Raw genomic sequence first — 20,295 nt, forward strand, 5'->3', positions numbered from 1 at the left:
GCTACTTTTACAATACAGGCAATACAAATATGCTGGACAAATTTCCCTCCCACCAGACAGAAGTCCAAGGTGTTCAGAATTTGCTGTGGAAACCACTTCCAAATGCAGTCCCTCCAAGAATCCATTTAACTGATTACAACATAAATGAGACAAGAAAGAAAGCCTTACAATGAATTTCCACCCTCCCCCATAGTCTTTCCAGCTGTCTTCTGGGGATTGAAGTCTTTTAGTCTTTACTGTCCATCTCAGGGTCCTTTCTTTCATGTCTGCTGGGTGGCATTAGGCTTGGCCTGGTGGTAAGGATGGTCAGTCAGTCTTGGGAAGGTCTGCTCCACTCTGGTTGCTGTGATGACTTTCAGGTGGAGGGCTGGATCCAAACCCAATTCTCTGGCTCAAATGAATGAAAGGTTTCCTCTGGAGGCAGCATCTGGATTCGTGTACTCTGCTTCCACAGGTTGCAGAGTCATCTGTGCAGGCTGAAAGACATGAGAACAAGGCTCCCTCTCCCCTTTGTTGGTGAGGAAAGACATTGGAGGAGAATAAGAGATGGAGAGATAAGAGTGGAGGTGGGTAGATAGCTTGCAGGCAGAGTTTGAAAAGAAAAACACACCAGTACTACAGTTATTAAACAGATAACACAGTTTCAAAAACATGGGGGCACAACAGATGGGGGGAACTGGATTCACATGTTTCAGTAAAGGATGGAGAGATAAAACCATAGCGTAAATACAAGAATGAAACTTTTCTTGTAAATTAATTTAAAACATTCTCTCATAACCTTGGGCTTTTCTTAAAGATACAGAGACGGAAGGAAAAAAACACTTCTCTTTACTCTGTTTTTGTTGGCTAAACACAGGGCAAAGGCTCCTTTTTTTCTTTTTCTTTTTCTCTCAACTCATTGCTTCAACTCCTTTTTTTTTCTTCGAACAATTTAAAATTCTTGTCTCTAGGGATCAGATACATTTAACAGTTGCAATTATCTTAAGGATACACAAAGACTTATACATATACACACAAAGACGAGAAACAAAACAGAACTCTCAGGTTCTCTCTCTTTCTCTCTCTCTCTCTGTCACACACACACACACACACACACACACACACACACACACACACACACACACGTCATTCCCACCATAAATCTCAGTTAAATTAGGGAAGGCACAAATCTTAACAAACATATCACGTGGTTGTATGGAAGACAGAGAGGAAGAGAGAGAAACAAACAAACAAGCAAGCAAGCAAAAAACCCCAACATTCCTATTTATATATTTCCCTTTTCTTTTAAGTACCTTTATTTAGCCAAATTGGTTTTCCAGCTTCATCACATCCTGAACAAAGCCCACTCTTTAAACAATTTGCTCACATCTTCCTACCAGCCAGGACAGGCATCTGCCGTTCATCCCGAGCCTTAAACCAATCTCCTAGTGGGGTTTCTGTCACAACCCTCAACCTACAATGTCACATGTTCCCCTTCCAATATGGGGATCACTTTGGCCTAGCCGGGTGAAAAAAAAATCTGCCGCCTATCACTTTTTAGACCAAAAAAAAAAAAGCATCTGCAGGTTCTCTGGTTCCCTCACAGAGTATGGAAACCTCCTTACTACCACCTATCAGTTTTCAGACAAAAAAGAAAAAGTGATCCAGGAGGACCTGCTGCCCCCTACGCAGTGAGTATGGGCACCTCCTAAAAATTTTCCTATCAGTTTTCAGACTCTTGGGGATCTGGGAGGACCTGCTGCTTTTCCTAAGCAATGAGTACAGGCACCTCCTAACATAGGGCTTTGCTCAGTGACTTCCCAGCTGGTTGCCCAAAGTTCAACTCTCTCATTCACTTTTCCATTCCATTTCACACACACTCTCCCTTTCCCCTACAGAATGTCCTGTGCTCCAGCAAATCCCCCCTGCTCTCCAGGCTTTGTTGGTAGACCAGAGCCTTTCTGTGGTTAGGAAATACACAGAGGGAGCAAGAACCAGCTGTGATTGTGAGAAGGGACCTCTCACTCTCACACACAAGCATACACGCATTTCCCATGCTTTTCTGGGCTTTAAAAGTTAAAATTTAGAGGTACTCACCCTCCTTCTAAGCAGCTTTTGAGCTCAACACTCAAAACCCCTTTAAAACCTTTGTTCCAAATGGCCAAGGTCCAGGAAAACTCACCCACAGACTCAATGGGTCTGCTGCCGGCAAGGGAGGCTTACCTGGGCCAGGTCCATTGGTCAGGTTAGCATGGAGTCCCATCTTTGGGTACCAAATTGTTGGAAGAAATGTCCATCTGGGTCCAGTTCCAAGTGGGGAGAAAGACATTGGATCTATCTATCTATCTATCTATCTATCTATCTATCTATCTATCTATCTATCTATCTATCTCAGACTATCTGGTTGTCAGACTATAATGGGGCCTTGCAGGAGTAACTTTGTAGACTGTCTTCAGTCCCAGGCTTGGTTGAACCTTGCTGGGTGATGCAATCTCCCCAGGTGCCATGTGGTGAGTTCTGTTGCTAGATGGGTAGAAGGCTAATCCTGAGGGTTTTGTAGATAAGCTGGCCCAGTCTTTCGTCTTGTACATAACCAAAATATCTGCTGGAGGCAGGGAGCTGGGGCTGAGTTTCTATTTTAAGATTTCTATTTCTCTTTTAGGGGAAATATTCTGCCTTTTTAATATTTCCTAAAATATTTCATTCTTCTAGGAGAAGGGTGGGTGCTAACTTCTTACACTTCCCATACTGCAATTGTCATAAACATGAGTTAGTTGCCAAGTGTCTGAATTTTGATTACAGGACCATGAGGATGTTTCAGTGGCCGTGTGAAAAATGGTCATAAGTCACTTTTCAGTGCCATCGTATCTTTGATTGGTCATGAACTGTTGTAAGTTGAGGACTTCCTGTTGTTGGTTGTTATATCTCATATTGAATCATTGAATCCATCATTGAATCATTGAATCATATACTGAATGCTTCTGAAATTAAGAGAAAGCTGTCAGGATAACTTCTGTTACAGAAGTCAGAAAATACGACTTCTGTAACAGAGTTATTAATACTTGGAATACACTACCTGACTCTGTGGTCTCTTCTCAAAATCCCCAAAGATTTAACCAAAAACTGTCTACTATTGACCTCACCCCATTCCTAAGAGGTCTGTAAGGGGCGTGCATAAGAGCACAAATGTGCCTACCGTTCCTGTCCTATTGTTTCCTTTCATTATATCCAATTAATATAGTTATTACATACTTATGCTTATATATATGCTTATATATTATATAATTATTTTCATGCTTATGCTTATATATACTGTTGTGACAAAATAAATAAATAAATAAATAAATAACAGAGACAAACTGTACCTAGACTTAGAACAGAAATTCCATCTAGTCAGATTCTTGTCCTTATTGAATAGAATAGAATAGAATAGAATAGAATAGAATAGAATAGAATAGAATAGAATAGAATTTTTATTGGCCAAGTGTGATTGGACACACAAGGAATTTGTCTTGGTGCATATGCTCTCAGTGTACATAAAAGAAAAGATACGTTCATCAAGGTACAACATTTACAACACAATTGATGGTCAATATATCAATATAAATCATAAGGATTGCCAGCAACAAGTTATAGTCATACAGTCATAAATGGAAAGAGATTGGTGATGGAAACTATGAGAAGATTAATAGTAGTGCAGATTCAGTAAATAGTTTGACAGTGTTGATGGAATTATTTGTTTAGCAGAGTGATGGCCTTCGGGAAAAAACTGTTCTTGTGTCTAGTTATTCTGGTGTGCAGTGCTCTATAGCGTCGTTTTGAGGGTAGTAGTTGAAACAGTTTATGTCCAGGATGCAAGGGGTCTGTAAATATTTTCACGGCCCTCTTCTTGATTCGTGCGGTATACAGGTCCTCAATGGAAGGCAGGTTGGTAGCAATTATTTTTTCTGCGGTTCTAGTTATCCTCTGAAGTCATATATATATATATAACTATATAGTTATATATACAGTTATAGAGCTGCAAATGACAAATGATTGTCTTCAGAAATGCCTTTGTCTCCAGAAATTAAAAAGGCAGGAGCAACAAACACCAAACTAAACACCCCCACTCCACTCTTGACAAGTGTTTCTGATTAGCTTGATGTTGAACAGCCTCGTCTTTCCCTTTGCCGGACAGGGAGGCTCCGTGTTCAAGGGCGGAATTTCAGGCTAAAGCCTAGTCGCCAATCAGAATACGGATTCCAGTTGCGGAGCAACAGCTCTCCAACCGCTGAGTGCAAAAGAAGTTTGCATCTCCTTGGAGACAGGAACCCTCGGCGCGCGAAGCTGGCTAGCTTGAAGGCCGCCATCAGCTCCCGCGGAGGCAAGCAGGGAAGTGGCGGGTCCATGGATGTCGCCGGAGTGCGCATTACGCCCCCCGAGCTGCGCTTCGTGGATGCGATGCCAGGCAGTTGTTATAGTGCGCTGTTCAGCGTCCAAAACCTGCAGAAATGCAGCTGTTCGCTTCATTTACTACCTCCGGAACGGCCTCAGGTGGGACGGGAACAAGGCAGTCTCATTAAGAGAGTGGAGCGAAGAAGGTGGAAATCTTAGTCAGGACTTGACTGAGGCTTGGAAATCCCCGTTTCTTTACCGAGAAATTAGCTATTTTGAAGGCTCCGAACAAACTGGGTTTTTTTTCAGCCTTGTGCTGATCATGTTGGACGGAGTTAGTTTTGTTTCAACAGCTTCAAACCTAATGAGAAACCTTTTTAGCAACAGACCTTTAATGTGGATGTCCATCTTTGGCGAGAGAGGCATACTTAAAAAAAAAAAAAGGATACTAAGTGGGTTACTGGGATTCACTAATTCTTTTTGAAAAGCCATGTTTATTATTTCTTGCTCTATGATTAGCATGGGAGCTCTATGATTAGGAGGGGGGATAGTTTTGATTCCTCCAGTTATTTATAGGTTAGAAGCATACTTGTCCGCAGTCTTGAACAAAAATAGTTCAATAGTAAGATGAAATAAGAATTCAGTCAATAAAAAGTTAAAATTTAAAGGTAGGAAATAAATAATTTTGCATCAGCACAATATTGTCTGGTAATTCAGATTTATTATACATTTTTAAATCTGGTGCTAGATCTGTTATGTCATCGTCAGGTTATTACAGGCATAAAACTCAGTGACTGGAAAAGATAGAAGATACTCAAAATCTCTTGATGTAACTTTGGGAAAGAACCTTACAAGATATTACAGGGTAATATTCAGTAAATGAATAGGCATGAATGAGATTACAATCCTTTTAAAAAGCAAGTGACCTTCCTAATTGGTACTTCCTCTTTCATTTTTGTTTGTATGTTTCCTATGTTTATGATACAGTTTCACACTAACTCGGTACTTCCTCTTGCATTATTGTTTCCCGTATCTACATCACAATCTCTCTTTCCCCCTCCCTCCCTCCCTCCCTCCCTCCAATAATATTTATTTGCATTATAATTTGCTCTATGGTGAAGCTGTATGGTGGTGAAGATCCTCAAGTTCAGATAACATTTCTAAAATTGAATGATTTCTTAATTTTGTAGTTCAAACTAATTGTGGAAAATCCAAAGAAACCTATTGCTTCTGGCCTTTACATAAGAGCTACAGTGGAATATCATCCGGACAGTGAGGAAGACCTTCATGATAGGCTCCTCCTTCATGTAGAGAAAAAAGTAATTGAAATTCCTCTGATTGGGTATGACATTTCAATATAAAACACTACTGTTGGTTAAATTTTTGCATTTGCACAACACATTAAACTCCAACAAATGGGCAAAACTTTAGCTTAGTTTATTGTGATGATTAGTTTGGTTTAAAACAGGAAGTTTTAAAATAAAGTTTGTGGCTCTGCAAACCCCTAAAATAATGTTTTGTGATCTCCAACTAAACCTAATTATTTAATTAGAGTAGCATTAGGTAAAAAATATGCCACATTTAATAATTAAGAATTTAAACTATGTATTTCAGGGGGTCTCAATCTTTGTTATAATGAAGTGGCCCATTGGTCTTGCACTAATATGGAGCAAAACCTGAAACAAATTCTGATTGCTCCTCCATTTTGGATTGTTCCTCCATCTGTGCAAGGCCAATCAGTTGGAAAAAACATTAACCCTACTTATAAGTGCTTATGACTCCTAACATGCAGTTCCAGAAGTTCTTAGTTTAATGTGCTTTGTTTAAGTTTTTTTAAGTTTTTTTAAGTTTTTTTGTTTTGTTTAAGTTTTTTAAAGTTTTTTTTTAAAGTTTTTTCTGTTCTATTCTATTATGTGTGAAATATGGCAATATTTCTTACACCAAGTATTGTAAGTTTATGTAATACTAAATTCATATACAGTGGTACTTTTGGTACTCATTGTTAATAGGAATGCACGATGAATAACAAAAACAAGTACCAAACAAATTTTTCCCATAAGGAATAATGCAGTGAGTCACAAGGCAGCCGACATTGGCAAGATCTAGCTTGTGCGCAAAGTTTTCACATCAAAATGCACTGAGTACCAAATTCGATGCACTTCAAAGCCATTGAGTACCAAGGTACCACTATAATAGTACCAAAACTATGGTGATATTTCAGGTGTTAGTTGTCTACTAAATTATTATATTGAATAGAAATAGACAATAAGTATTAAAATATTTTGACATGAAAAGAGTTTCAAGCTAAATAAAATATAGTTGCAAATTAATATGTTTTCATTGTGCTTACTACTTAAAAAAACGTAACATCATAAGTACTAAGTTAAGAAAGATAGTGCATCTGTTGAAAAGTCTAAAATACTTTATTTCCCTTGAAATTAAATTTAAAAATTAAAATCAATAAAATGATGATACAAAACCAATAAAATATACTTTTCTTTGCAGATTACGTCCATGTTGTTTCTTAGAAATTGAACCTGAAATAAATTTTGGAACAGTGATTGCAAACAGTAAAATAATACATGCAATAACCAAAATTACAAACTATGGATCATCCCCAGGTAAATATTTTATGATATTTAACTAGCTGTACACTTGGATAAACCATAATAAAATTTATTTTTGGTTCAGCATGAAATATGAATCCACCAAAGCAGAAACAAATGACAATATGGCATAGCTAATGGCTGGAGCTTTCATGCAACGTGGTAAATCATTCTGTGATTAAATCAATATCATATTTAGGATATTAACTAGTTTTGAATTGTGGCATATATTATGTTAAGACTGAATGCTTTAATCAAAATACGAAAATGGTTTATTTTACAATAGTGTATCTCAACCATCACTATATTATCAAAACTTGAATCTGTTGTTTATCCATGGCAAATGCTTTTATGAATGATTTCACAGTGAAATCCTTGTAGCAGCAATGTTCTATTGCAGAGCTACTTTTTATACTTTCCCCATCACACAGTCCGTGATAGCCACAAATAGGTGGCCCAGTTGAAGAAGAATGACAGATTAGTCAATTAGTTTAATGTTGCATTATATTCAGCATATCCTATGAATGGAATCAATACATATAAACAGAATAGTTAAAAAGCTAATGTCTATATAATCAATCTATATATTAATTACATTGGTGATTTTCCTTTGATCCTCAGTGAAAGAAGTTTTATGTAAGTTTAAGAAACTAAGAAAAAAATTCTTATTTGTAAATAAGCAGCAAAAAAGTGATTAGAAGCTTGATTATGAAAAGTTTTGAAATGGACTAAGGGGCCAGATTGCCTGGAAATAAAATTATAAAATAAATAATTATTTCATTGTGATTTGTTCAGAACCTTATCAAAATATATGAAGAATTTGAATTTAAGTGTAAGAAATCTTTCCCTGGGAAAATGTTGTGGAGTAGAGAAAAACATGATAAAAGGAGACTTGGGGAGCACGTTATCAAAAGCAACCATAACTCAAGTTAATTAAAGAAGGTGCCACTCTAATATAGAATGGAAAAAAGTATTTTAACTCTGGGAGAATAAAAGGATTTTTGGCAACAATGTACTCAGATTTTCCTTTTCAGATTGTCTTTTGGTATTAAAATGGGCTCAAAAAAGGAGATAGAATATGATACAACTGGGAATCGGGCTGTTTTGGATATGGATTTAAAATTGTCAGAATACAAGAATGATGACAAAGATATTATACTGAATTTATAAATAAAAGTGGCTGGTATTTTAATAGCTAACAAATAATCAGAAAAATGACTTAGACATGTGGATTTCAACTTAAGAAAGTTGTCCAGGACTTCTGATGGTGCTGTCAGGGTGGCACAGAAGGAAGAGGACGAGCGCCATCCTTTACTTCTGATTTTTTCGTGTTTGGAGACCCTTCGAAGGCATGTGGAGCTTGAAGAACCGCGCAAAACAGAGAGGAATCCTGGAGATCGGCGAGGCAGTGTGCAATTGCCTGCTGAGGCAAGGGAAGCCCTATTTAACCTGGCAAGAAGACGTCCCATCATTTCAATTGATATGGCGGACCTGAGGCCGTGACAGCCCACAAGAGGATCGGAAGAAAATATTGTTGGCAGACACTTTTTTTGTTGGTGAGAAACTCGTGTGGTGAATGGACTTATCAAAGTAGGTAAATTTAAAAGTTATTTGGCAAAATTGAAAGAAATTCTGATACAAAATAGAGAAAATGAAGAAATCTATAAATCTTCATAAATTGAATATACAAGAGTAGAGACACCTATTATATCTATTATATTTAACTTAGTTTAATTTAGTATAATTAATTAAAGGAATAGATTACATACGGAGTAACTATAAAGAACAATTTGTAATTGGATTGTAATTGGATTGTATAGTATTCTACACTTTGCTACTGGTATATAATTATAAATTCTTGGCTAAGTAATTAAGGATACTTAATACTAATTAATACTAATTAATTAATTAATTAAAGATACTAGAATAGAAATAGAAACTAGAGTGTAATAAATACAAACTATAAATAATAGACAAGCAACTCAGTGAGAATTTATAAAATCTTGGGAGAACAAAGCAGAATCCTAAAAGAAATGACTAGCATTACTACCACAACTTTAAGAGCAGGGAAAAAGGTGGCATCAAATCTGATGGTGGTGATGGCCTCTCTGTCGAGCCAGAAAACGATTGACATGATGCTCCTGGTAGAAAAATCGAGTACCAACTCATCTGTTCAAATGTTGCAATCTACCTTGGTAACTGTTCTGTTTCCCTCTCCCAATACTCCCAACAAAGAGTCAAAGGCCTCCTTTTCAAATTTATTTACATAAATGGCTGGATTAGGCTGGATTCCTCTGGCACAGAGATGTTCTGGCCACGTCTACCCATGTGCCTGCCAAGTCTCTGGAGATAACTAGGAAATTATAGATAAGGCCAGAGTTACTTATGAATATATTCTTCCCTCCATTGAAACAGTTTGCCCGCGCAAATTCACTGCTTTGTCCAAGACAAAAAGCCAGGAAGTTCCGCCTCTTGCTTTATAGCCTCTGTGGGTGTCACTCCGTGACTCATCATTCTTTGACTTTGTCCCAATGCCTCCTCTGCTGCGCGCACTGGTCACATCTGCACAGTCTTGCATCAAGCCAAGATTGTTCTTGGGGCGTTGCCAAATCAGAAGAAGGCCCAGGGGAATCAGGCCTTGCCAGCCCCTCCTCCTCCTCCTGGGTGGGTGCCAGGGAGGGAAAGGGCCCAGGGGAAGTAGGCCTTACCAGTTCCTCCTCACTTTCTGAATCCTCCTCCTCCAGGAGTCTGAGTCTGGGAACCTGGGTCACAACAGTAACAGTACAGAACACCATGATAAAACTTCAAGAGACGATGGTTAAAAATCATGGTGACCTGAAAACTTGATATATAAACTCTGGATAATAAAATGGACTCAATTCAACAGGCAATACAAAAAAATGAACAAAGAAATCGGGTCGAAATGAAAACAGAACAAACTGAAAAAATTAGAACAGGTAAACCAAAAATCGGTAAATAAGGATTTGGAAAACACTCTGATAGATCTCGAAATGGACCGAGCCTCTTTCTACTTGAGGTTTCAAAACCTAGTGGAAACAAAAGAAGAGAATTTAGGGGAGATAATGGTAGAACTGATTGCCGAAGCCCTACAGTGGGATAAAAGAGAGATTAAGAATGAGCTCGATGAAATATAATCGAGTTCAAACTAACTATGCAAGGCATCACCATCTCCCAAAAGAGGTACATATTAAATTTGGACGTAAAAAAATTCACGATGATATATATTAAACCTCAAGAGAGGAACCAATATTCTATAAAGGGACTGTTGTGCCTCGCTCACCCCCTCTCCACAGCCGGGCCCTTCTCATCTCCTGCTATCTCAGCCAGAGACTGATAGTACAGAAGAATGTCCTGGCATGCCTCCAGCCCCAGCCTTAGCACCATGCCCGGACAAACCGAGCAAACAAACCTCCCTCCGATAGCATGTGCGCCTGAAGCCAGCTACGAGCTGGGATTACTAACAGCTGGAGACAAAACGATGTAATGGATAGATCCACACTTCCGGAGAATGGAGAGGCGACGTCAGCAAAAGGAAGGGAGGGGAAGGCCTGGATAAGTGCTGAGTCATGGAGCCACACCCCATGGCCTATATAAAGGATCTGCTTTCTGGCATTTTTTGAGTCAGGCAAAGTCTAATCTGGATTGCTGAAGTCACACCTTGGATTCCTGCCTGCCCTGAGGACTCTGATAGGACTTTGGCAGAGCTGCAGAGGCACGCTTGATACAGACTTCCCTGACCCGGCCGTCAGAGGAGGAGTGGGACACGACAGGGACAGAAATCATAACACTAAAGTAGATTCCTAGATCCACTAAAGTAGATTCCTAGATCTACGAGAACAAAGGAGGGATTATAGATTCCTGGCATCTCTATTGAACATAAGTAAAATTCTATTTAGGTGGATCACTCCAGAAGGAATGATAATAACTTGGCAAGGGAAAAAAATTAAAATTGACAACTTAGACAAAGCCCAAGAAATATTTGTCCAATTGACAGGGGTGGAGGAAAGTTCAAGCAGTAGAGAGCAATTGGAGGCAGCTAGCACAGAAGAACAAATACAAGAATCTGGAAGTGAGGAAGCGGAAGAGGGAACTAAAGTGACAACGGAAAATCGAGATGAAGGAAAGGAAAATAAGAATAGACCACAAAGAACCACTAGAACAACCAAGAATCAGAAACCGGCAGATAAATAAGAAAATAGAGAAAAGAACCCAATTACTATCAATAAATGTAAATGGACTGAATGACCAGATAAAAAGGAAAAAGATATTTTCAAAATTAGCAAAGCAGAATGTAGATATAATGTCTCCAGGAGGCACACATTAGAAAACAAGATAGAAAATATCTTGAATACAAAAAAATGGGAAAGTTGTTTGCAGTACCATCAGAAAAAAGGAAAAGAGGGGTAGTGGCAGGGGTGAAATGTAAAATTTGTTACTACTGGTTCTGTGGGCATGGTTTGGTGGGGTAATGTGACTGGGTGGGCATGGCCAACCTTTTTTTTTTCTTTTAAAAGCATTTTTTCTACAATCTCTTCCACTGAAGAGGTTGTAAAAAATGCTTTTAAAAGCCTGTGATGATCAGGCAACTCAGCTGGGATTGCCAGAGGAAAAAAAGCTTTTAAAGTGATTTGGCCGAAGAGGTTGTAGAAAAAATGTTTTTAAAAGGTTCTGGCGATCAGGCAACTCAACTGGGATCGCCAGGGGAGCTTTTTAAAAGCTTTTTTTTTACAACCTCTTTGGCTGAAGAGGTGGTAGAAAAAATTCTTTTAAAGGGTTCTGATGATCCCACCTGAGCCTCACGATCATCAGAGGCTTTTTTGTTATTTTTAAAAGCATTTTTTCGGCCAAAGAAAAAATGCTTTTAAAAGTTTTTTAAAAAACCCTCTGATGATTGCGCAGCTCAGCGGGGGGGCGGGGGGGCAGGGATTTTTGCTACCTGTTCTCCGAACCACCCGCCTCTATCGCTACCGGATTGGGCAATCCGGTCCAAACCGGGAGTATTTCACCCGTGGGTAGTGGTATATATCAGAAAAGAAATAATAGCTAAAGCAATCTAAGAGGACCCTACTTTTGATATAATTGATAAGAGGGGAAACTAAAATGTTATTAATTAATATATACGCTCCCAACAAAAAAAGGAAAGAATTTTATAAGAAAATGCATGATACGATTATTGAGGCAGATTACCAAAGTGTATGTATAGTGGGTGACTATAATGGAATATGAGATATAAGAAATGATTATATGTGTAATAAAAAAAGAGGAATGTATTATCGAAAACTTTTTTTAATATGGCTGAAGAACTGAATCTGAAGGATGTATGGAGACTATTAAACCCCAGGGGAAAAAAATTCACCTTCTATTCTAATCTACACAATTCATTTTCAAGAATACTAGAGGAAAAGGAATACTTAGAGAAGATAGAAAAAGAGCTGATTTTGTTCCTAGACATAAATAAAAGAACCTTATACATCATTGCAGAACCTGTGGCAGTGATAGCTAACCTTTTTGCCGTCCCATGCCAAAAGCGGGAGGAGCATGCCCATACCCATAATTCAATGCGCCCCGCCCCCCCTGTGCATGTGCGTGTGACCCCCCCACGCGACCCCTGCTTTTGGCACGTGATGGCCCAGTGGGACCGATAGGCCCATTTTTCGCCCTGCCCAGGTTCCAGAGGCTTTTGGAGCCTGAGGAGGGTGAAAACGACCCTTCCCACCACCCCCTGGAGGCCGTCCAGAGGCCGGAAATGGCCCATTTCCTGACTTTCGGTGGGCCCAGAAGGCTCGAAAATCAGCTGGGTGGCGTGTGCATCCACGCTGGAGCTGAGCTAGGGCAATGCCCGCGTGCCCACAGATATGGCTCCATGTGCCACCTATGGTACATGTGCCATAAATTTGCCATAACAGACCTATGGAATACATTAAAGGCATTTATGAGAGGAATAACATTAGCATATACATCAATGAGGAACAAGAAAAAAAAGCAACAGCAGGATATGTTATTAACTGGAGTACCTAGAAAACAAACTTCAACTAAATCCAGGTGACCCCCAAATTAAGGAAGAATTAATATCAGTTAAACATAAATTTAATTGAATAAACAGAACATATTAAAAATATTAAACATATCCATTTGAAAACGCAAATCGGGGAGGTGGCTAGCATATAAATTAAAAAAAAGAGAAAATAGGATAATTTACCAATTACAAGATGAGGTGGGCAACCTACAAAATAATGAAGAAGAAATTAAAAGGATTACATTAGAATACTTTGAAAACTTGTATAATCAAGAGGAAGTGGAGATGGAAAAGATAAATAGTTACTTACAAGAGGAAAGTATGCCCTGGTTAGAGGAAGAGGAAAGGGTAAGCTTAAGTAGAGAGATTTCTTTGGAAGAATTAAAGGAAGCTATCCATAGACAAAAAAACAATAAGACTCCGGGACCTGATGGTCTACCAGGTGAATTTTACAAAAATATGGCGGAAATATTGGAACCGATACTGTTGGATTTATATAATGAGGTTTTGTTGGAAGCAAAAAAACCCATTTCATGGAGAGAAGCATATATTACAGTCATCATGAAAGAAGGTACTGACACGAATCAGATTCAGAACTATAGACCAATTTCTCTTTTGAATACTGACTACAAGATTTTTATGACCATCATGGCAGGAAGGATGAAAAAAATATTAAATGGAATTATCCATTCTGATCAGAATGGCTTTCTCCCACTGAGGCAAATTAAAGACAATACAAGGACAGTTTTGAATATATTAGAATACTATAAGGCACAGCCAGAGAAATTAATAGCCCTTGTTTTTCTGGATGCGCAGAAAGCTTTGATAACTTAAATTGGAAATATATGATAAAACAAATTAAGGAAATGAAATTCAGTAATAAATTTGAACAGGTGATTAAAACAATCTACTCCACCCAACAAGCAAATATTATAATCAATGGGGAAATCACAAAATCATTTGAGAAAAAGAAAAGAGTTCACCAAGGGTGCCCATTATTACCTCTGCTTTTTATTCTAATTCAATAATTAGAATCATTATTGAAAAAAATCAGGGCAAATACGGAGATTAAGGGGACCAAATTAAGAGAGAAGAATACAAATTAAAGGCATTTGCGGATGACCTGGTGTTTTTCATTGAGGAGCCAAAAGAGACAGGACCTATTTTAATAAGGGAGATAGAAAGATAGGGAGAAATATTGGGCCTTAAAATTAATAAGACAAAAAGGAAAATGATAGTTAAAAACATGACAAGAAAACAGGAAAGAGAATTAGAAGAAAAATTGGGATTGCAAAGTGTAAAGAAAATTAAATATTTAGGAATACGGTTGACGGCAAGATGCTCCTCAATAAAAGAAGACAATTATGTAAAACTTATACAGCAAATAAAATTGGATTTAGAAAGATGGGGTGCATTACAATTATCAATATTAGGCCGAATTGCAACCATTAAAATGAATGTCTTGCCAAAATTATTATACCTTTTTCAGACCATACCCATAAAATTAGATAAGAATTTTTTTATAGAATTGAACCAAATTACAACAAAATTTATATGGGCTGACAGAAAAGCATGAATAAAATTAACAGACCTTCAAGATAGCAGAAGCAGAGGTGGTCTAGGGTAGCGGTCACCAACTGGTGGTCCGTGGACCACTGGTGGTCCATGAGAAAATTTTGGTGGTCTGCAGAAAAATTATTTGCATTTTTTATTATATTGCACTAAATCAGGAGTCCTCAAACTATGGGCCCTGGGCCGGATATGTGCAATGAACATTTGTGTTGCTGCAGAGAGCCTCCCCCTTTGGAGTCTTCTTATGTGGGTTGGAGGGGGGCAGAAATTCCAACTCGGGGTCTCCTTCAGTCTCCTGGTCCAGGGCTTTGGGCAAAGGCTGGAGGAAAGTGCCACTGGTGGCAAAGAGCCAGAGGGCCTTGTTTCCAGTGGGACTGCATCATGGCCTGGAACTGGCTGACCATCTTAGCCCGCTGAGCCTCCAGGCGCCAGTACCTAGCCTTGCACTCCTGCAGGTCTTCCCTCTGCTTGGAAAGCCTATGCTCGTAGTCTTTAGTGAGGTGCTTCTGCTGAGCTTCATTCTCAGTCAGATCCAATTTGAATTGAGCTGTTTTGCCAACTCTTTCTCATGGTGACTGCTTAGCTCCAACAATGGCTTTCTGTTGGGGCCCTAAAGAGCCTGGGCAGGGAGGCGAGGAGTGGCTGGCAGGAGAGGGATGAGTAGAGATGTGAGTGACATCGAGTTGGCCATGCCCACCTAGTCACATCACCACCTATCCATGCCCATCCAGCCAATCATTAGGCAGATCATATTAGTGGTCCGTGGGATTTAAAATTATGAATTTAGTGGTCCCTGAGGTCCGAAAGGTTGGGGACCCCTGGTTTAGGGCTTCCAGGTTGGTGACTCTATTACAAAGCAGCAATTTTAACCTGGATTAAGGAGTGGATAAACTTAAGAAATAAAAGCTTACTATATTAGAAGGGCATGATTTACAAAAAGGGTGGCATGCCTTTCTATGGAACAAAGAAAATAAATCCCATTCATATTTTTTTTCATCATAAAATACGAGAGACCTTAACGCTAATACAGCAAGAGACCAAGAAAAAATACTATATGAAAATGCCTGCCTGGGTGGGTTGGACAATGGAGGCAATGATACACCCAAATGCCGTGAACAAAATGATCAAATATTGCAGAATTTTAGATGCCCAAGGAAATTTAAAAGTAGGCAAGATTTGGAGAAACAAGGAATTAATATTGATTGGTGGCCTTACCTACAAGTAAAATCGTGGTATTTAAAAGACAAAGAGGAATATGTAATTGAAATGGTCCTACAACACTTGGACAAATTATTGATTGGTCTGGACGAAAAATTAATAATTGTATAAGTATTTTTTGGAATTTGACTAAGCAGGAGAAATAGTGAAAGGAGTGATATTAGCATGGGCAAAAAATGTAGGGCACAACATTGAATCAGAGGAATGAGAAACAATTTGGAACAGAAATTCTAAAATAACAAGATTGGCAAAATATTAAGAAAATCAATACAAAATGTTCTACCGCTGGCATTTGGTTCCCTCAATATTGGCAAAAATGTGTCCAAATTTAACCCCAAATTGTTGGAAATGTGGACAGAAGCAAGGTACCTTCTATCACTCATGGTGTCTGTGTCTACAATTGAAAAAATATTGGGGGAAAAATTGGTTGCAGGAAATAACCGGTGTTCAACTGGAATATACACCGGAACTGTTCCTTCTGGGAATAATGAGAAAAACTTACAATAAGAAAATAAGACACATGCTATACATATAACAACTGCGGCAAGATTGGCCTTTGCACAATGTTGGAAGAATGTAAAGATGCCCTCCAATGACTTACTAATTAAAAAAATGTTTTTGATTGCGCTGAAATGGACAAACTATCATTGGAATTGAAAGGAATGACAGACTTGGAGTATTATGTATCATGGGAAAATGGTACAAGTGGATTGAAAACAGAAAAATAAAACAGACTCAGACATAGCAAAATTTGATGAAGTAAAATGTATAGAGTATAAAACCTTTATAGTGATATGTCATGTAAATGGTCACAGTTCTGCACAACAATTTCCTTTTTTGTATTTTTGTATTGCTGTATTTATGTTTTTGTTTTGTTTAAAAGTTAATAAAATATGCTTTAAAAAAAGAAAAAAAGAAAGTTGTCCAAATCAGTCTTTTATTTTGGAATTACAAAAGAGATATACTTATAAGTATATGTTATATTTATGAAGAAGTTCCTGAGAAAAGATGAAGCGAGAATGAAAAGAGATCAATTTCAGGCAGATGACTTAAAAGGAATAAACATCAAGGTTTCAAAAGTTAAAAAGAAAGATTTATAAAATTGGATTAATCAACCAAAGTTAAAATGTGTATTTTTTTCTAGACGTTTTTAATGGTTTCTTTTTAAAATAAGGACTGCATGATGAGACTTTAAATATTTGTTTATAGATAAGTTATGAAAAGAAAAGGTTGTAATTTTAGAGAAACTAAAAAGCTGTGGTATTAAAATTGAAGAAGTGTTATACTTGCAAAGGAGTTTCTGAAGGGAGACGAAGAGAAAACAATAAGAAATTTCTGGGATATTATTTGATGGTATTAAATTTCAGTATGTTGTTTCTAGTAGCTATTGATCTTTTCTGATTCTTTGAATGGTCAGCCTTTAAATATTTACTTATAGATGTAAAACATGGTACAATTTTTTTTGTATTTTTAGAGAAAATAAATTACTAGGTAAATCAAATCAAAGGAATATGAAATTGATTTAATTCTTAGACAGACAGACAGATAGACAGACAGACAGTAAATAGGATGAAATTTTAGGTTGGAATATTTGTTGTTGTTGTTGTTAGTTGCGAAGTCGTGTCCGACCCATCGCGACCCCATGGACAACATTCCTCCAGGCTTTCCTGTCCTCTACCATCCTCTGGAGTCCATTTAAACTCATGCCTACTGCTTCAGAGACTCCATCCACCGCCACCTCGTTCTTTGTCATCCCCTTCTTCTTTTGCCCTCAATCTTTCTCAGCATCAGGCTCTTCTCCAGTGAGTCCTTCTTTCTCATTAGGTGGCCAAACTATTTCAGTTTCATCTTCAGGATCTAGCCTTCTAAAGAGCAGTCAGGGTTGATCTCTAGAACTGACTTGTTTGTTCGCCTTGCAGTCAAAGGGACTCGCAGGAGTCTTCTCCAGCACCAGAGTTCAAAGGCCTCAATTCTTTGGCGCTCAGCCTTTCTTATGGTCAAACCTTCACAGTCATACATTGCAACTGGGAAAACCATAGCTTTGACTATACGCACTTTTGTTGGCAGGGTGATGTCTCTGCTTTTTAGTACGCTGTCTAGATTGGCCATAGCTTTCTTCCCCAGGAGCAACCGTCTTTTAATTTCTTGGCTGCAGTCCCCATCTGCGGTGATCTTGGAGCCCAGGAAAATAAAATCTGTCACTACCTCCATTTCTTCACCATCTATCTGCCAGGAATTGAAAGGGATGGATGCCATGATTTTAGTTTTCTTAATGTTGAGTTTCAAGCCAACTTTTGCACTCTCCTCCTTCACCCGCATCAAGAGACTCTTTAGTTCCTCTTCGCTTTCTGCCATTAGAGTGGTATCATCTGCATATCTGAGGTTATTGATATTTCTTCCGGCAATCTTAATTCCAATTTTTGATTCATCTAGCCCCACCTTTCTCATGATGTGTTCTGCATATAAGTTAAATAGGCAGGGTGATAATATACAGCCTTGCTGGACTCCTTTCCCAATTTTGAACCAATCAGTGGTTCCGTGTCCAGTTCTCACTGTGGCTTCTTGACCTGCATACAGGTTTCTCAAGAGACAAATAAGATGGTCTGGTACTCCCATTTCTTTAAGAACTTGCCACAATTTGTTGTGATCCACACAATCAAAGGCTTTAGCATAGTCAATGAAGCAGAAGTAGATGTTTTTCTGGAACTCCCTAGCTTTCTCCATGATCCAGCGTATGTTGGCAATTTGATCTCTAGTTCCTTGCCTCTATGAAATCCAGCCTGTACTTCTGGTAGTTCTCGATCCACATATTGCTGGAGCCTAGCTTGTAGGATTTTAAGCATAACCTTACTAGCATGTGAAATGAGTGCAATGATGCGATAGTTTGAACATTCTTTGGCATTGCCTTTCTTTGGAATTGGAATGTAAACTGACTTTTTCCAATCCTGTGGCCATTGTTGAGTTTTCCAAATTTGCTGGCAAATTGGGTGTAGCACTTTTACTGCGTCATCTTTTAAGATTTTGAATAGCTCAGCTGGAATACTGTCACCTCCACTAGCTTTGTTGTTGCTCAGATTTCCTAAGGCCCATTTGACTTCACATTCTAGGATGTCTGGCTCAAGGTTAGTGACCACCCCATCGTGGTTATCAGGGATGTTAAGCTCATTCTTGTATAGTTCTTCTGTGTAATTTTGCCACCTCTTCTTAACCTCTTCTGCCTCTGTTAGGTCCCTGCCATTTTGGTCCTTTATCATGCCCATCTTTGCATGAAACATTCCCTTCATATGTCCAATTTTCTTGAATAGATCTCTGGTCCTCCCTATTCTATTGTTTTCTTCTATTTCTTTGCACTGTTCATTTAAGAATGCATTCTTATCTCTTCTAGCTATTCTCTGGAATTCTGCATTCAACTGGGTGTATCTTTCTCTTTCTCCCTTGCCTTTTGCTTCCCTTCTTTCCTCAGCTATTTGCAGAGCTTCCTCAGACAGCCATTTTGCTTTCTTGCATTTCTTTTTCTTTGGAATGGTTTTAGTTGCTACCTCTTGTACAATGTTGCGAACCTCCGTCCATAGTTCATCAGGCACTCTGTCTATGAGATCTAATTCTTTAAATCTATTTGTCACCTCTACTGTATATTCATCAGGGATATGATTTAGTTCATACCTGAGTGGCCTGGTGCTTTTCCCCACTTTTTTTAGTTTAAGCCTAAATTTTGCAAGAAGAAGCTCATGAACTGAGCCACAGTCAGCTCCTGGTCTTGTTTTTACTGACTGTATAGAGCTTCTCCATCTTTGGCTGCAGAGCACATAGTCAATCTGATTTTTGTGTTGACCATCTGGTCATGTCCATGTGTAGAGTCGTCTCTTAGGTTGTTGGAAAAGAGTGTTTGCTATGACCATTGTGTTGTCTTGACAGAATTCTATCAGCCTATGCCCTGCTTTATTTTGTACTCCAAGGCCATACTTGCCTGTTATTCCAGTTATCTTTTGGCTTCCTACTTTAGCATTCCAATCTCCCATGATGATAAGGACATCATTTTTTGGTGTTAATTCTATCAGGTGCTAAGTTACTGAAATTGTACTTGTGAAGCGAGGATGTTTTTTATATTTCCCCCTCTTTTTTACATATTTATTCCTGCATTCTCACTTTCTTTTTTCTCTTTGCACTTTTTGCTTTTTTGCTTTTTGTATTTTTCTTAATTTGTATTAGTTTTTTATCTTTGTATTTTAAGATTTCAATAGAAATCATTATTGAAAATTATTTTTACTTATGCATGAATTATAAGTAGCTAATGCTAGGTGGCTTACAGGTAAAAATAATAAAAATAGTAAAAACATGTTCAGAGGCACCATAGAACCTGATTATTTTTGTTAAAATGATAAAATTAGTGTTGTGACAGCACAGTTCCCTTTTCGTTTGTACATGCAACTCACAATGGATGTACAAAAGGGCTGGCACTTGAATTGTGATGGTATGATACTTGTTTGACAGTGGTCTTTTTTCCTCCTA

At 38.3% G+C, this 20,295-nt stretch overlaps 1 protein-coding gene across 1 annotated transcript in view; it reads left to right on the plus strand.

Annotated features, from left to right (window-relative positions):
• The first annotated feature begins 4,281 nt into the window (after positions 1-4,281).
• CFAP47 (cilia and flagella associated protein 47) overlaps positions 4,282-20,295 on the plus strand; it is a 284,879-nt gene continuing 268,865 nt past the window's right edge. Inside the window, exons 1-3 of the mRNA XM_058184444.1 lie at positions 4,282-4,512; positions 5,544-5,695; positions 6,859-6,974. Coding sequence (XP_058040427.1) covers positions 4,366-4,512; positions 5,544-5,695; positions 6,859-6,974 — 415 coding nt within the window. The 5' untranslated portion in view covers positions 4,282-4,365. The remainder of the gene's footprint in view (positions 4,513-5,543; positions 5,696-6,858; positions 6,975-20,295) is intronic.

The sequence above is a fragment of the Ahaetulla prasina genome, chromosome 5, assembly GCF_028640845.1.
Source record: "Ahaetulla prasina isolate Xishuangbanna chromosome 5, ASM2864084v1, whole genome shotgun sequence".
In the NCBI taxonomy this organism is placed as follows: domain Eukaryota; kingdom Metazoa; phylum Chordata; class Lepidosauria; order Squamata; family Colubridae; genus Ahaetulla; species Ahaetulla prasina.